The following is a 16,444-nucleotide window of genomic DNA, read 5'->3' on the forward strand; positions in this document are numbered from 1 at the left end:
AGAAAATAGAACAAATACTGACGCTTGTGTTGCGTCCGAAACGTCGTGATTTATTTTATTTTATACCTACGTGACTTCACCGAAAGAACGAAAGAAAGCTTAAAATCAAGATTCAATACTGAAGAGTGAACAATAAAGAAGAATGGATCATTATACCGAGAGAGTAATCGCCAGAAGGGATGTCCGCTGATGGATGAGATTTGTGTTGGAATGGGAGGTGAAACACGCCTGATGTCCACCGCTGAGATGTAGCGACGAGATCATCTCATGCACAGCAGCGACAGGAAGAGTTGTGCCATCGTGAGATCGGTGACGACTTTTTGGAAGTCTTCATCCAGCAGTGGATAGACCACGGACGCTGATGATGTCACGCTGCATTGCGCTCACTCAGTATGCCTTCTTCATCAATGTGAGTGCTTGTTTCACCTGTGCGCTGTAGGTGAAATAACAAAGACACATGGGTACGTGGTGTTTTCTTGCATCGTTTTCAACTGTACAATATTTAAATCATTATTTTCTTTTTATACGTGACTTTACCGAAATAACCAAAGAGTAATTCCTGCAGTCACGAAAGCTTCACATTAAGTTTGTACAATATTCACAATCGTACAGCGTGTCATATCCGCATGAGTACACGGATGTAGTTTATACACGATAGGAATATAAATGTATAATGTTCCTGTATTAATGTACAGGATTTGTGAAAACTCGCCGCTTCGGTGCGTGCAGATGAAATATGAGTTGCTGATATTATAGTACAGTTTACCCAAACGGTATAGGTGGGCTGTTTAGTGATGTGAGAGTTCGCTTTCATGTGTGTTGGGGGCCAAATACCTGCAGGTGCATCTTCAAGTATGGTACTAGATACCAGAGGTGGGACAAAGTCATTGTTATGCAAGTCCAAGTCGAGTCGCAAGTCATCAAATTCATGACTCGAGTCTGACTCGAGTCCAAGTCACATGACTCGAGTCCACATGTCATAGGTGGGACAAAGTCATTGTTATGCAAGTCCAAGTCGAGTCGCAAGTCATCAAATTCATGACTCGAGTCTGACTCGAGTCCAAGTCACATGACTCGAGTCCACACCTCTGCTAGATACTCACCAGCCTCACGAATACGCACAATTCACGTGATACAACATTGCGGGTCCGTTGGGTTTTTAGCACACGTGCCCGTCCATATAAATCGACTTACCGCACCGTGGGGAATTGTCTTCCAAATGTGGGTGACAGTTGCGGTCACTGCACGAGTCCCAGACTCGAGCGAGTGGACCGCACGAATGAAACGCAGCCCCGTGCCTCATCGCCGACAAAGTTCCCCGACTCCAGAAATCACTTGCCAACTCCTCTCTAACTCGTGCCCTCTGGCGGTCGTGCGCCACGGCCCACCGTGTACTCTTTTTGCTCTGACTTTTTAAGGGCGAACCCAACCACCACCACCACAATACAGAAAAAAACACGGCATAATTTGCAAAATACCCGAGATTGTTCTCAAATGTCACGCGCATTAAGCCACTGGGTCCCAACAGACACACTCCGCTGCGTCCCAAACGTGCGGGTGCAGAGGGGGCGAGCAAACAATGTTGCAGACACACGCAGACGAGAGAGAGAGAGAGAGGAGTACAGCAATGACGCGAGAATGCCACCTTTGTCGCTGAAAACAGAAGAGATCCGCTCTAAGAAGGGTCAGTGGTGGGGCGTAGCAGCAACAGCAGCAGCAGGCGTGACTACATTCTGTGGCAGTAGCGGCACTGAAGCCCTCACTCACAATGAGCGCGGCCGCGTGCCGCCGCCACCACCACCACCACCGTCACCGCCGAGTTTGCGCAAAGAGCCAGCAGCGTGCCAGGAACATTCCCACTTGAGATGAACTTGTCCACGACTCCTCTTTGACGCTACCAGAGCATCACGACACTTGGCCGGGAAGTATTTAAACGCGGGAGCGCACTTGCCCAAGCCAGCGTCGGTCTTGAAGCGCAAAGTCAGTCGTGGAAGAAGCGTTTTTATTGTGCGAGACTGGTGGAATTTTTTTTTCCCTCTCTCTCTCCATATTTTTACGCACACACGCACACACACTAACACACTCCCTCTCTCTCTCTTCCAAAGTCCAGCAGCCCATGCAAGTGGTCATGATCTACGACGGTCGCTAATGTGCGTTGACGACAGTTTTTATTGCTGGGCATAAAAGTCAAGAGCGAGAGACGCACACACGGAGAGAGAGGGAGAGAGGGAGGGAGAGCGGCGCAGAAGAGATATATATATTCACACCTAGTTTGCTGGAACCTGGCCCCTGGGCTGTTTGTACAGCTGTCGATGCGAGCCATGTTCTCCGCCGCTCGTAGAATGTTGCTGCGCTGCTGCGCTCTGCTCTGCGTGCTCTCGTCCGGGGCGGGTGCCGTGGCGTCCTGCGAGCCCGTGCGCATCCCCATGTGCCAGAGCATGCTGTGGAACATGACCCGAATGCCCAACCACCTGCATCACAGCACGCAGGAGAACGCCATCCTGTCCATAGAGCAGTTCCAGGACCTCCTGGACACGCAGTGCAGCGCCGTGCTGCGCTTCTTCCTGTGCGCCATGTACGCGCCGATCTGCACCATCGAGTTCCAGACGGAGCCCATCAAGCCGTGCAAGGCGGTGTGCGAGGCGGCGCGGGACGCGTGCCGGCCCGTGATGCGCCAGTACAACCACGACTGGCCCGAGAGCATGGCCTGCGACGAACTGCCCGTGTACGAGCGAGCGGTGTGCATCTCGCCGGAGGCCATCGTCACGGTCATGCCAGAAGGTGAGTGAACTCGCAGATGGTGGAGATGGTGATCGCGTGGCGTTGGCGGGGATGACGCTGGATGCGATTCCTGGCGAAACGTCGAACTCAAGATTGTTAATGTTGTGGTTTGGCTCTCCAACACACAACCGGTGTTGCTGTACTAGTGACGAATTGGCCACGTTCTGTTGACGTGACAACCCTTACTAGTTGGCTGTGTCGGGTGGTGGCGGGTTTTAACGATACTTTTATATATTTACGCGATCTAACCCCAAAAAAAACCTCTATTGTGGATGATATTGGTCGCGAAAACCTGCTACGTGTTGAACTCGGTGGTGGTTGTTGGAGGTGATGGACATGACGACGATGGTGGTGGCGGTGTTTGATGATGGTGATGATGGTGCTTAGTGATGAGGATGATGAGTGATGAAGATGATTGGTAATCATGTCGACGGAAGTGGCACTTTTATGATGATGATGATGATGATTGTGTTGGTGTTGCGTGATGGTTGTGCACGTACACAGCAGCACGGGAATTTACAACTTGACACAGTGGACCTGTTGAATTACGCGCGCATTCATTCTAAGTCGGCGTTTTATAATCATTTCAATAAAGTTGCTTATAATCTTTAAAAAAATACCGAGTTCACGCAACGTACTTTGTTATATATAGAACGGCACTTACATCTCATCTGTGCATCAAGTGCACTGTAAATACGTTGTAAATCACTTTAACATTTGAACAACTTTTTTTTTTACGAATTCCTACGCGTGAGTATGCAACGCGTGGTATGTTAACACTTACGAGAAAATGTTTCGCGTAAATAATTATTGGGATCAGGGCTAACAGATTGATGCCATTATCCCACTTAAAATAAGTCGCGTTAATCAGTTAACCACCGCTGTCACGCCAGGCAGATGTGAGACGTCCACCTTGGAGCCTCATCTGCGCCAATTGTGATCGCACGTTTTCAACCGCACGCTCCAGTGATATCTGTCATTCAAACCACGTTTTTACAAATAAAGGTTTATATGAATATAAAACGCGATCCCTACACGCGTGCGTTAGTATACTATGTTTTTTTTATTCTTTTGTATTTAAACATGATAACAAAGAGCAACGGGGGGGGGGGGGTGCAGTGTTACAGCAGCAGCTCTCGAAGTAGTTTAATAACCCGGCCCGGGTTTTATAAGGTCCCAGGGCGGTCCCACGTTTAACGGTATGAAGTCAAATGCATTAACCTCCGCAGTGTGGCCTAGGCAAGGGCGCGACGTCGAGCCATCAATACCGCGCGATAACAAGGCGCACACTTCACACGACCACTAATAAAAAGGATAAGCGACGCTTTAACAACGCTGATAAGCAGCGAGGCTCTAAATCGCCACCGTCCACAATCCTCCCCCCACCCCAACCCAGAGTGAGCCAAAGCGAATTCCACATCTCGCATACACAAACGTGCACTGGTGCTGCGGTTATCAGCATCAGAAGATGAATTTATACTGGAGGAATCCTATGAGTAATTAAAGCTCTTTTTGCACAAATGTCCCGCCTGGACATCTGTGAAAATGTCAAGTCCTTTGTGCATAAAGTCACGTGTAAATACAAGTCCTGTGTACAATAAAACACACAGCCAATGCGCATTATGCAAAATAAAATAAAACCCATCAACATGTCCCGAAGGAGTGCATTGCGGTGCCCATTTGTTCCAAGGTTCGCTTTCTAATCTATCACCGAGTTTGATCCCTCGAGGTGCTTTTCACAAACTCACAGAGGTGCCTCGACAAAGCGGCGAGTCACTTCGATGTGCGACGCTCGCCTCGTGAATTGTCCTCCTTGGTCACTGCCCCGTGAGCGCATTGATGACCCTCGGAGCGACGCCTACGGCCACTTGCGTATACGCAGTCCAGGGGGAGGTGAACTTGCATTTGGACAAACATCTGTCGACCTTATCCCTTGCGACTGCTCATTTTTTTCCTGCTCAGAGGGCTCCTCTTTGTAGCTGAATTCCCGCAACTCCGACGAAAGGAACCCAGCAAAAGAGACGTCGACCGGCTCTCGTAGATAGGCAAAGACAGAGTGTTGGAATGGATGGGTTGGCGATTGGCTAGACTTCCCCCACGAGCATATTTTAGTTTTTAATATTCACGAACAAGAACAAATATTACATGGTTCATTCGGAAATGATGAAATGCACAGTTTTGTATGCAAAAGTGTGCCCTGCAAGTAGCTCTAGAAATTAAGTTTTAAAAACTTCACAGCAATGTAGACACTGCAGAAGGTTTCCGTATGAACTTCTCTCTACCTTTATTGCCGTTTATAGCAGGTATCTATGTGTACAGGTATACGCATTTGCGGTGTTGCATTGCCGTAATAGCCCGCCAGTGGACTTTACTGTCGCCAATGTACGTTCGTGGTGTGTTTGCCGAGTTTGAAAACAAGCACTCCGAAAGGTCGGGACAGGTCAATTAGGAGCTGCAAATTGCATGGTCCCGGCAGGGCGTGATACTGTTTCCACCTCAGTCAGCATGAAGTGCTTTCCATCCGCGTCGTTTTGTTTGTGAGGACCACAAAACGTTTATGGATGAGAAAAATACCCGCATGGGTAAACTAGAGACCCGATTTCTCTAACTTGTGATTTTGAAGTAATCGATTATCACAACACCGTATAAGCACACACGGCCTGGCCACTATCCATCTTGTTACCATACAACATACTCTCCGTAAACTGATATCTACGTCATTCAACTCTATTACAGTGCGTGTAGACATTGTTATACGGTCTTCTAGGGACATGTATGCTCACGTGTGCAGTTTCTCAGAAAAACTCACAATCGCATGTCGTGCATTAATTGAACATCCAACCATAAATCTACCTTCATATGTACGTATGCATGCACACAAGTTATGCGAATGCTCACGGTGCATTTTGACAAATATATGCAACCACATCCTTCAAATGAAAGTTGGGGGAATACTTGAATCGATCAAGCCAGCGTAGCTATGAGTGAAACAAACGGCCACGTACGCACGGTGTGGGTGAGTCACCATGTAATGATCGTGCGACCCCACGCGCAAATACCATTCGTGTCCGCATGTGGTGCTTGTCCAATGAGCAGCGCACGAGGTGAAATTTGTGCCCGCGTGTCACTCAGATGAGAAGAGCACGGACTCGACGTCGGTCGTGTTCATGCAGACCGAGGGGCCTCACCCTCCACCGGCGTGCCGCAACAACAGCCCAGGTGAGTCTCTCGGCTCACAACAAAAAAAACAAAGGTCCCCCCCATATAGCCTTAACAGACTGTAGGAGCAAGTGCTGTTAGCAGAACGGTACACGAGGGGGTTGGGTGACCAGCACCACGCCCGACCGTCTTTGTCTCCCTAGTGGCAATGTTTACACACTGAACTAGGTACTCATTTGAGGCTGAGTGGACCTAGGGGAGGCCGGGGACCGGTTCAGATAATCGTCACTGGTGTTGGGGCCGTGAGCAGGAATCGAACCCGTGTCGCCGGGTTCGTAGCGCAGCGCGCTAACCGCTACACTACCGCTCACACGCACATCACCTAGGTAAAGTTCCTCTGTAAACACTCTTTAATCTACAGGATTCTATGTCTAAAGCTGCAAGCAGTGAGTGGATGATTGTTTCAGCTCTATTTGTGGTATCGCCATTGACAACCTAATAAAAAAAAGTAAAAAATATGATGGGGAGTTGTAGCAATGGTGCAGCGGTTAGCTCAGCTCTCTGTGAACCCGCTGACCTGAATTGGATTCGCTGTCACGGCTGACGTCAGTGATCAGCTATATCTGAACCAGTTTGTATCTGCACCACCACCCCTTCCCACCAATCCCACTTCGACTGGTATGGTGAAGTATGATCAAACAACATCCCTTTATTGACACGGTATGGGGTGGCCTTCAGTCATCAGTATGTTCACAAATTGCCACGATTTCTTGAATAGTCAAATATGATAGCATTTATAAAGAAAATGGATAATAAACATGCAGGGAACCGATATTTTACAGTTGGGTAAATGTGGCTTCCAAAATGTAGTTTTGTAGTGGTGTCTTCTAGGGACATGTCCTCACATGATGTGATGCAGGATATCTCATTTGCACAGTTGGATACAGCTGACTAACATACCTCTGATAGCACAATGCCATATTGTGTAATTGGTAGTGAGAAAAATCCAAAAATTGTTGCAAGTTAGAAAATTTGCCAACAGAAGAATGTTGTGAACGGTAGAATATGAACTTACACACGGTATCTATGGATACTCTGCAATATTACAGCTCTAACTTCTGACTCATGGAGGGAGCTCTGGAGTCATGAACTAATAATTATTAAGAAGAACAGAGAGGCAAAGCGTGTCTCTTGGAGGAAGTTCACTGTGTGCTCCGTAAAACGATTACCCACATCGCGTGTTAATAATGTGATCCAGGTGGAGAGAGATGGGTTTTTGTTACATTCAGTGCTCATTCGTCACATACGTTTTTTAAAAATTATTTTGACATTGATTAGAACTAAACTCGTGCTGCCAAATGCCCGCGAACCTCCTTGAACCCTCTCTGCAAGCGTTTCAATAAACAACGCACGCACTCGTGTCATTGCGTGCGGCGGCAGCATCAACGCAGGCACCACACGCGCGTAAAATGTGTATTTTTTTAAATGAACGCCGAATGCAAGGTCCTGCTTATTTGTGAGGGTCCGCCGACGACAGGTGTCATCAGTTTGCTTTAGAGTTAAATAAAAATGTGAGATTGAACAGATTTTCACAACCTGATTAGTGCTTGTCCCTTGGGGTGGCAGTGCGAATTTGAACCAGACGTCTTTAGAGAAACTCAAATCTCACCGCACCCAGAACCGCCAACCCCACCGACGGTTACAATAATAGACGAATATAACTTCGGAGTGTAGGCTACAATAACATATGGAAAATATTTACACAGTCTCTTGTTTATTATTATTATTGAATCAACTTAAAGGTGCTTGTGTTTGATTTGGTTCTCAGAAAAAAAGCATCGACCCGTCCCTCTGTCTCTTTTCTCTGCCATACGGAGTCTACTTGACAAAGTTGCACTGTTAAACTAATTTGGTACATATGTTAAATCTAGTAACCATGTGGAGTGCATCTTACTTGAGACTATTAGGCAGGTGTGAATAATAACATACGAGTCCGTGCCTTGCCACCTACAATGCAAACAAATTGCTCAATGTTGGCAATTCTCTGCTTTACTGACCTGTTGACATTGAATAATTAGTGTGCACACCTGATTCAAGATAACAATATCAGTGGATGCATTGCATGTGATTTGGTGGGAAAACGATCATGCTGAAAGTTTTAATGAAGTCATAAAAAACAGACACGACCATTTTACAAATTTAATATCTGCAGAAATTTGGAATGCAAAAGATGACGTACGACGGACATTTTCATTTTAAAATAATGAAAAATAGACGGCTTCAAAGGAGAAAAAAAAGATGAAAATCAGTTTATTTTCCACAGTATTTTTTAAAATATATATTATCATTTGGGTAGAGCATTGCAAATTCAGAACTGATGTACTGTAGGAATCCACCAACACAGCATACTTGCACGGTGTATCTGATTTAAACTTGACTTGGTAGTTGTGTTCCATCAGCTTTGCCCATTCTCTGTAAAGTTTGGAATATGCTTGCGTGTTCAACGTAGGAGTCTCCAGGAAGCTGTCAGCTTAATTTCTCGAGGTTAGATGCCATGCGTTTTCCATGATGCGGAATATGTCGTGAGGAAATGTGCACATTTTTCCATCATTCTCATGCCATGCCATCGGGTTTCACTTTCTGCTGCAGAGCGATGCAAATGTCGAAAAATCAAGGCCAACCAAAAGACGTACGCTGCCAAAAATTACAACTATGGTGAGTGCATTCAAGAAAATATCTTCTTTAAAGTTATTCCAACATAAATAAAAAAAGATACAAATAATAAATTAACGGAGACAGGAACACACTTATGGGACTTTATTTTGCATTGTATTTGTTTGGCATTTTGTTGACATGTAGTTGTTGACAAATGTTGTAGAGAAAGCCTTGATAAACGGTAAGCTGAACATGCTGGATACTCTGCCCCACAGTCCTATGATCTAATACCAGTGTTCAGTATACAGCCATATCATTTTCACAAGCTAGTTCTTAACATGTGCCTTATACTTAAATCCTCGAAGTTCCAGTTAATTTCTGACACGTTGGTGAATTTATGTTATGTTATGCTATACCGTGGAGTATTTTTTATACTATTTTTTGCGCGAAGTCAACAGTGGTCATCAAATATATTGACTGGCCCATGATGTGATATTGTGGAATTTACATCACTACCTCAGGATCACGAATGTGGATGATTAGCATCTCATACTGTGACAATTTTTGTTATTGTTGAGATGTTCTGTTGATATTTTATAACCATTGCCTTACTGGTGCAATGCACAGTTATGCATATATTTTTTGTAAAGCTTTCACAAACATTTAGTTGATAACTTTGAATCCAAATACAGTGGCAGTAATTAAAAATGACATAATCGGTGTATTAGATTAAGCCACAGTTAATACACTGTATGTAACGTGGATGCTGCCATGGTGTGTCTCTTGCTGCTGCGACAGTTAAAATAGTTGGCAAGTTTCATAAACCGCCCATCCTCTGTCCCTTCAGCAGTCTAAATGAGTACAGCACAGTTAGTTGATTGTCAGGTCACGTGTGGTGGGGTAAATTGTGGGTACAATCCACCTATATTCTTAGGTTTTTTAAATTAATAAAAGTAAAATAAAACATTTTATTTTACTTGTATTACTTTTATTTTTTTTACCTACGTGACTTAAAGTCACGTTTATTAATTTTAATTTTTTACCTATGTGACTTTACCGAAAAAACCTAATAATATGAATCCTTACAGTCACGAAAGCTTCAAATCTAGAATACAATCCACCTCTTTCAAGACACCTGGCCAGCATTGAAGAGAAGGCCCCAAAAAAACCCACATCTTTAGAGTGTGGCACTTTCCCACCAGCAGTGACGTGAGAAAGACAATTAGACATTTTAGGGCTGCAGCTTTACCATTGCACCACAGGATGATCACACATCGTAATGAGCCTCTGACGTTTGAGTCACGTGCACGTGGCGTGGCTCGTGCGCTTCACAGTGATCCGCGCCCGAGTGAAGGACGTTCACAGGAGCGGCTGCAGTGAGATTCAAACGACGGTGGAGGTGAAGGACGTCATCAAGTCATCGGGTGTCAGCATCTCACGTGGGGACGTCCACCTGTACACCAACTCCTCCTGCCTGTGCCCTGAGCTTCTAACGGCCGACGAGTACATCGTTATGGGCTATGAGGACCGCATGCGCGCCAGGTGGGAGAGGCATTGGAGGTCTTCTTTTTCATATGGCTGATCTTGATGTACTATAATTGTACATCTTCTTGGTTCTTTCGGTAAAGTCACGTAGAAGGGAAATAATAAAATAATAAAAATAAAACATAATAAAATAATTCTCACGACGTTTCGGCCACAACGCAAGCAGCCGTCCTCAGGTGAAGAACAGGTCTATTATTATTTTATTATTTCCCTTCTACGTGACTTTACCGAAAGAACCAAGAAGATGAATCCCTGCAGCCACGAAAGCTTTAAATCGGTCTTCTTCTTCTTCATATGGCTGATATCGATGTAGAGCACCAACTATAATTGTACACTGAGGAAGTTAATGAGCCAAGTGTATGTACTGTATGTATGTTGAACATTTTTCGCAGCGTACGTAGCCAACCGTATCTGGAAGGACAAAACAATTAAACACTAAAAACTGCGTCGTGGGTATCATAGAGTATCGCAGTGATGATGCCTCCTTCATATTTGTGAGTTGGACATTGACTTGCTGTGCCTGCGGGGCAATTCCACCATTTAAATGCACCGAGGGAGGAATTTTAAGAAAAATAAATGGGCAGGTGTTATTAAATCCCCACTGCCTCTGTGCTTTTAGCAGTATAAATGGGAACACCTTAATTTTGACAAAAATCTCTGTAAAGTTAACCGTTAAGTGGCATTCATGGAGACCTGTGTAACTGTCATGAAGAATATCATATTTAAATTAATAAATGCCAACTTATTTTAATCGTTGTGTTTGTAAGAAAAAACAGCTCTCGTTTACGAAATAGCCCATCATCTCTTTAAAGACCAATGCATTCATTATGTAATCAATGACATCAATCCCATCTGTATAGATATGTACTGTAACTAAATACACAAGTAATGTACACGTAATGTGAATTGTTGCGAATATAATAACTATTACAGGTGTAAATACAGCGGTTCAATTAACTCCACATGCTTATACTCTACTCATATAGTCCAAGTATTCCTGTGACAGTTGTAATGGCTTTGACTGGAATAAAACAGCCTCTTAGAAATTCCATCTTAGAGGCATGTGAGAAGCTAGTCACAAATACATACACATATGAGTGTTAAATCTCAGTTGTGGTGAATTTAAGCCATTTAACTTATCACAAAGAAGACTAAACCTCTGTTAATGCAGTCTCTCCAGGTGTTGTGTAGAGGGGCAAAGCCTCACTCCTAGAAGATCCAGTTAATAATTTATATCAATATGAATGTTACAATCACATTTCTATTGTTATTTATATGTATTAAAAGTTAGTAGTGCCGCATATTTGTGAATTGAATACGAATAATTGTCATATGTCTGTTTTCCACTTGAAGTGTTGGTAAAAAATTTGAGGAATTGATTAATATGTTTTCCCTTTTCGATTTAAAGCTTTCGTGACTGCAGGGATTCATCTGCTTGGTTCTTTCGGTAAAGTCACGTAGAAGGGAAGTAATAAAATAATAAAAATAAAACATAATAAAATAAAATAATTCTCACGACGTTTCGGCTACAACGCAAGCAGCCGTCTTCAAGCAGCCGTCTTCACCTGAAGACGGCTGCTTGCGTTGTAGCCGAAACGTCGTGAGAATTATTTTATTTTATTATGTTTTATTTTTTATTATTTTATTACTTCCCTTCTACGTGACTTTACCGAAAGAACCAAGAAGATGTTTTCCCTTCTATATGATCCCTCCTTTGCTGTTCCCGTAGTCTAGAACTCCCTACCCCCCAGCCGTCTGTGCTACCTACTCCCTGCACCTGTCTGCAGCCTAAGCTCACAACCATCCTCTTCTCCTCTGACTTACAACTGATCGTCCCCTCTAACATAAAATCGTACAAAGATGAAACATATTCTCCCAATTTTTGGTGGCTGTCAGTTTTGCAACTCTCTGTACGTCTTGAGTCGCAGCTGCGTTCATTCTAGACGCGAGTATAAATTGTCTCAAATAAGACGTGTTCTCATGTTCCCTGCAGGTTGTTGCTGTTTGATGGCTGTGTGGCTGAAAAATGGAAAGAGCGTTGGGGAAAGAAAGTAAAGGTAATAATACACAAAGGTTACGAGCACAGACATCGATTCCCAATTGCCTGCAATAAATCAGCGGGTTATGGTGCAACAATCTCCTCAGCCGTTCCCGCGTCCTTTGAGCTTTTGGGCCAATATAAAGTGTACAATTAACAACCAAGTGAGGCACCAAGCTTGTCAATGTTTGCACCCCCCCCGCCCACCACACGTATTGTCTGCGTCTAGGACATTTACAGCCTGAAATTTCCAAAAACATGTTTCTCACCTGCTGATGCTGGATGTAATCTCCAGTGAAACATCGGATGTAAAAATGTCAATATTTTTCTTGCTTTTCAACATTCCGGTTTGCTGAAAAACCAAATCAATTGGCACATTTGCCCACGTGACAACTTGATTTGCTCGGCTTTTTCAGGTGGGTGGAGAGTTAAAGTTTAAAATGCATGCTATACCTCAACGGTCAAACCAAAATAAACCAATTACGAATCATTTCCACAACGCTCGTTTGAACAGCCCCCTTCACAGTTGCTGCTTGACAATTCGAGTATTATACAACACGCTCTCCACAGAGATGAGTGTGCTGCTACTCAGGTTTTCATTCGACTTGTTCTATTCATTTACCAAGGCAACGTGATGGCTGAATAATCTGGCAGTTATCACACTCAGCTCTGGGTCAGTTTGCACGGAGATCAAGATTTGGATTCTTAGTGCCTGTCAATGATTTGTGAGATCTTACAAAACTGTGCATATCCTATAAAGTGGATATTAAATATCCTCTGACCTAGTTGTTTCTAAGACTAGGATGTTTTTCTGGATGTCAAATTCTATAGGTACATTTTTTAAAATTAACAACACACAACTGTGTGCTGCTCACTAACAGCAGGTGGGAAAAGCTCCCATCATGCATTGCATATATGTCACGTGATACTCGCATTGCAAGTACAATGCGCTCAGCCTTATCCACATTTTTTTTAAATAACTAAAATAAATGATAAAGTAATTCCTTCATGCCCAACTATGTGCAATCAGTTTTATCGTACAATATAGATAAACTATCTCAATGAACGTTCTCTTTGATAACCTCAATACATATCATAGAGATACTTTATGGAACATAAGAGACTTCAATGCTTAAAAATCTACATGCGTTGTATGAACTTCTGCTTTAAACACAAATTAGACACTTAGAAAAATACAGGCCATACCTATAATTGCACAGAACATATGTGTGTACATGTGGTCATAGTAGTTGTCTTCGATGGTGATAACAGAATATTTAAATAGAACATGTAATTTATGACTGGCAAGAGTCAGCCAAAAATAATTACTGTCCTTTAAGATTAACAGTGACCATAATAATACTTTAAATCATATCCAATTGTCCCTACAAGCTTTGATGCGTGATATTTATCTTGAAAACATTTATTTTATTAATTTATCACAATGAAATGTCACGCAGTTATTTCCATATTATTCTAGTAGTTACGAAGAATGTGTTGTAAGCACATTAAAACTAGCATAACAACATGCAAAGAGCAGCACCAAAACGTAAACAATGTGATGACATGTGTTTTTAGTTTGTGGTAAGAGAAGGACACTGTTACAATTGTGTGTTTGTGTGCGTCTGGTCACGCCTTCATCTCTCGGAGCACTTTGCTATGCCTGCTAACAGCACAGCTAATTTACGCATGCAACAACATGTTAAATAACAATAATATAAAGGTTGTCATTATTATTACTATTAATGAAAAGAAAGACAGGTCTTCATATTTTGGCCTATATGCCTTATTAATTCTAAACAGACTGGGATAAACCACGTATCGTATGTTGGGGAAAACATAAATAAAATAGATTCACTCTACAACATATGCCTTAGTCTCTGTTGTGTCGAACTCTGTGACCTCGAGACGATGCTGATGCTGACGGCCTCATCCGAGTGTGCTGCTTCTGCTGTTGCTGCTGCTGCTGCTGTGTGTGGCTAGCGCTGGGACCAAAAGCTGGGCAGACCAAAAGGCCCTGGGAGGAGCACCACAGGGATCAGAAGGTCCGGGAGCAGTGGCAGACCCAAGGGTGGCCCCAGCGACGATGGCAAAAACAGCCGCAGCAAGGACAGGGGTGGACGGCCGAGAAGTGGATGAGAGCCGGCGACGGACGCGAGTTAGCGGTGTGTGTGTGGTGAGCACTCGGGCGAGAGAAAGGGGGGGGGGGGGGGGTGGTGATGGTTATATTGCACTATTGAACTTCTGATGTACAGCTGTTACTCTTTCTGACACCACTAGTCTCGAAGACTATTTATGAGAGAAAAAAAAAATTAAGATCAGATAGCAAGTTGTGATCAAAAGTAATAGTGAAGATTCTGAAATCATTACTTAGAGCTTGAGATTGTAATGTTTTGTGAAGGTTTCTCTTTTTTTTGCACAGCATATTAATCACTTTTTTTTTGTCTTTAAATATAAATATATAAAAGAAATTATACATTATGCTTGCTGAGGCCTGCTACAATCAGCCAGAGTGCTGCATAATATGCTGCTTTAAATAAGAGAGTGATTCACTCTAGTTTAGTCTCCTGAGGAGTAAAAAATGCTGAGATTCACAGCTGTTATCATGACAGCATGTTACGTATCAACAGTGTGTTATGGTATATTCAGTGTAAATGAAAAAAAAATCACTTTTAAAGGTATATTGTATCCTTTTAACAGTAAGTCGGCAGGCCTGCATTATGTTCACGGTATATTGGACAGTGTTTCAGGGCTAGAAATGTAAGCCACTGTATACATTGGCATTCTATAATTGTTCACATCCAGGCAACATTTAATTTGATGTAAAACAGTGATGATGAATATGAAAGTCTGGTTCTAGTGAAGGCAAACCATGTAATGATGAGTTGCACCGAACAATATAAAGACAATTGAGCTATATTCCCAACTGACTGCCTGCAATGTGGACATAAAACTGATACACATATATTTGAACGTAAAAATAAATATGCATTGTAAGGTACTGACAGTGTTTAAGATTTTTTTTAAATTTTAATAAGATGGTATAGTATCAGGCGGACTGCCAAAATAATGACACCACCACTAAATCTTGAACGGACATCCTCGCTGTTGGGACGTTTCAGCGCCGACTTTAAACAGCCAACAGCAATTAAAAAATGCGACCCTTTCTAGCCCTGTTTGCTGTATTGCATGGCAAAATATCTTGAGAATGAGATGTGTTTGCATCGGTATCTTATAATATGTCAATATGTAATACGCTACTGCGAGTGAACTGCATGGATTGTTTGCATACACAAAAAATAATGCACACGTTTCTAGCTAATCTAGAATGCACATCAATGTCGTCATTCAAGAGTTGCCTTCGCCTGGGAGGAAAGAATTCTTCCTTGTGGCACAACTGGGCTAACCGTGCTATGTGCGTCAACAGTACGTTGTTCTGTGTAAGACCTGCACACCGCCTGATCATTTCGCGCTGAACAGATCATCGCACAAGAGAGAATATATTTCCATTCTATGAATGACTTAAATGAATGACAAGAAGGATTTTTGAAATAGCCTCTAGGAGATATTGTAATTTTACAAAACACAAAAAAGAATATGTTGTTTAAGAGCCCTGTATATTCAAAAGCTTCAGTGGGCATTGTGTGAAGCTAACAAAGTTTGAACTACAAGTAATGTACTTTGAGTGTGCATGACAAAGGCAAGTATACGGTATATCATGTATGTAAGTAATCGTAAAATGTGAACGTATATATCTGATTAACTCTAGTCGGCTTTCACTCTGCGCCACGGTGGGTGCATATGAATGGCTTGGAGTGCATGCCATCATTGGGACATTTATTTCTAGGATGCATCTAAAGCATTCGGTAATTAACAGAAAAAAGTAAACTACCACAGAAACACGGTACGTGCAAATGCATCAGACATCATAGTGCTGTGTCCTTTGATATGAGGGTGCTGTCTGCAAAATGTGTGCAGAGGTTCTGTGAATTTTTGATCTCATGTGCTCGCACCTGCCTTGTACTGCCTCTATAAGAAAGTGCCGCATCATCAGAATAAAGGATGCATTGTTGCCACGTCACTAACGCGTATTCCACCGCACTGTTTCGTGAACTGGAAATGAGATGCAAAAATGCACGTGTACATTGCAGTCTAAAGGCCCACGTGGACTACGTTACTTTATGCTGATTGTACCCGGTGGACTAAAGGAAGAATGGAGTGGATACCCCCACCATCCCCCCACTCCTCTCCCTCTCGCACCCTTTA

The 16,444-nt window shown here is 43.1% G+C and overlaps 1 protein-coding gene across 1 annotated transcript; it reads left to right on the plus strand.

The window, feature by feature from the left end:
* The first annotated feature begins 1,767 nt into the window (after window positions 1-1,767).
* On the plus strand, window positions 1,768-14,490 carry LOC144728966 (secreted frizzled-related protein 3-like). The gene is made up of 6 exons (XM_078608765.1): window positions 1,768-2,781; window positions 5,914-6,000; window positions 8,590-8,655; window positions 9,930-10,137; window positions 12,134-12,197; window positions 14,162-14,490. The coding sequence occupies exons 1-6, from the start codon at window positions 2,313-2,315 to the stop codon at window positions 14,315-14,317; spliced, it is 1,050 nt and encodes a 349-aa protein (XP_078464891.1). The 5' UTR covers window positions 1,768-2,312; the 3' UTR covers window positions 14,318-14,490.
* The last annotated feature ends 1,954 nt before the right edge of the window (window positions 14,491-16,444 follow it).

The sequence above is a fragment of the Lampetra planeri genome, chromosome 2 (assembly GCF_965212315.1).
Source record: "Lampetra planeri chromosome 2, kcLamPlan1.2.h2, whole genome shotgun sequence".
Taxonomy (NCBI): domain Eukaryota; kingdom Metazoa; phylum Chordata; class Hyperoartia; order Petromyzontiformes; family Petromyzontidae; genus Lampetra; species Lampetra planeri.

Excerpts from the sequence above, each read along its gene's own strand:
- LOC144728966 (XM_078608765.1), top strand. The coding sequence starts at position 2,313 with ATGCGAGCCATGTTCTCCGCCGCTCGTAGAATGTTGCTGCGCTGCTGC. Across the intron at positions 10,138-12,133 it reads GAGGACCGCATGCGCGCCAG|GTTGTTGCTGTTTGATGGCT; the intron begins GTGGGAGAGGCA and ends TGTTCCCTGCAG. Across the intron at positions 12,198-14,161 it reads GTTGGGGAAAGAAAGTAAAG|CGCTGGGACCAAAAGCTGGG; the intron begins GTAATAATACAC and ends GTGTGTGGCTAG.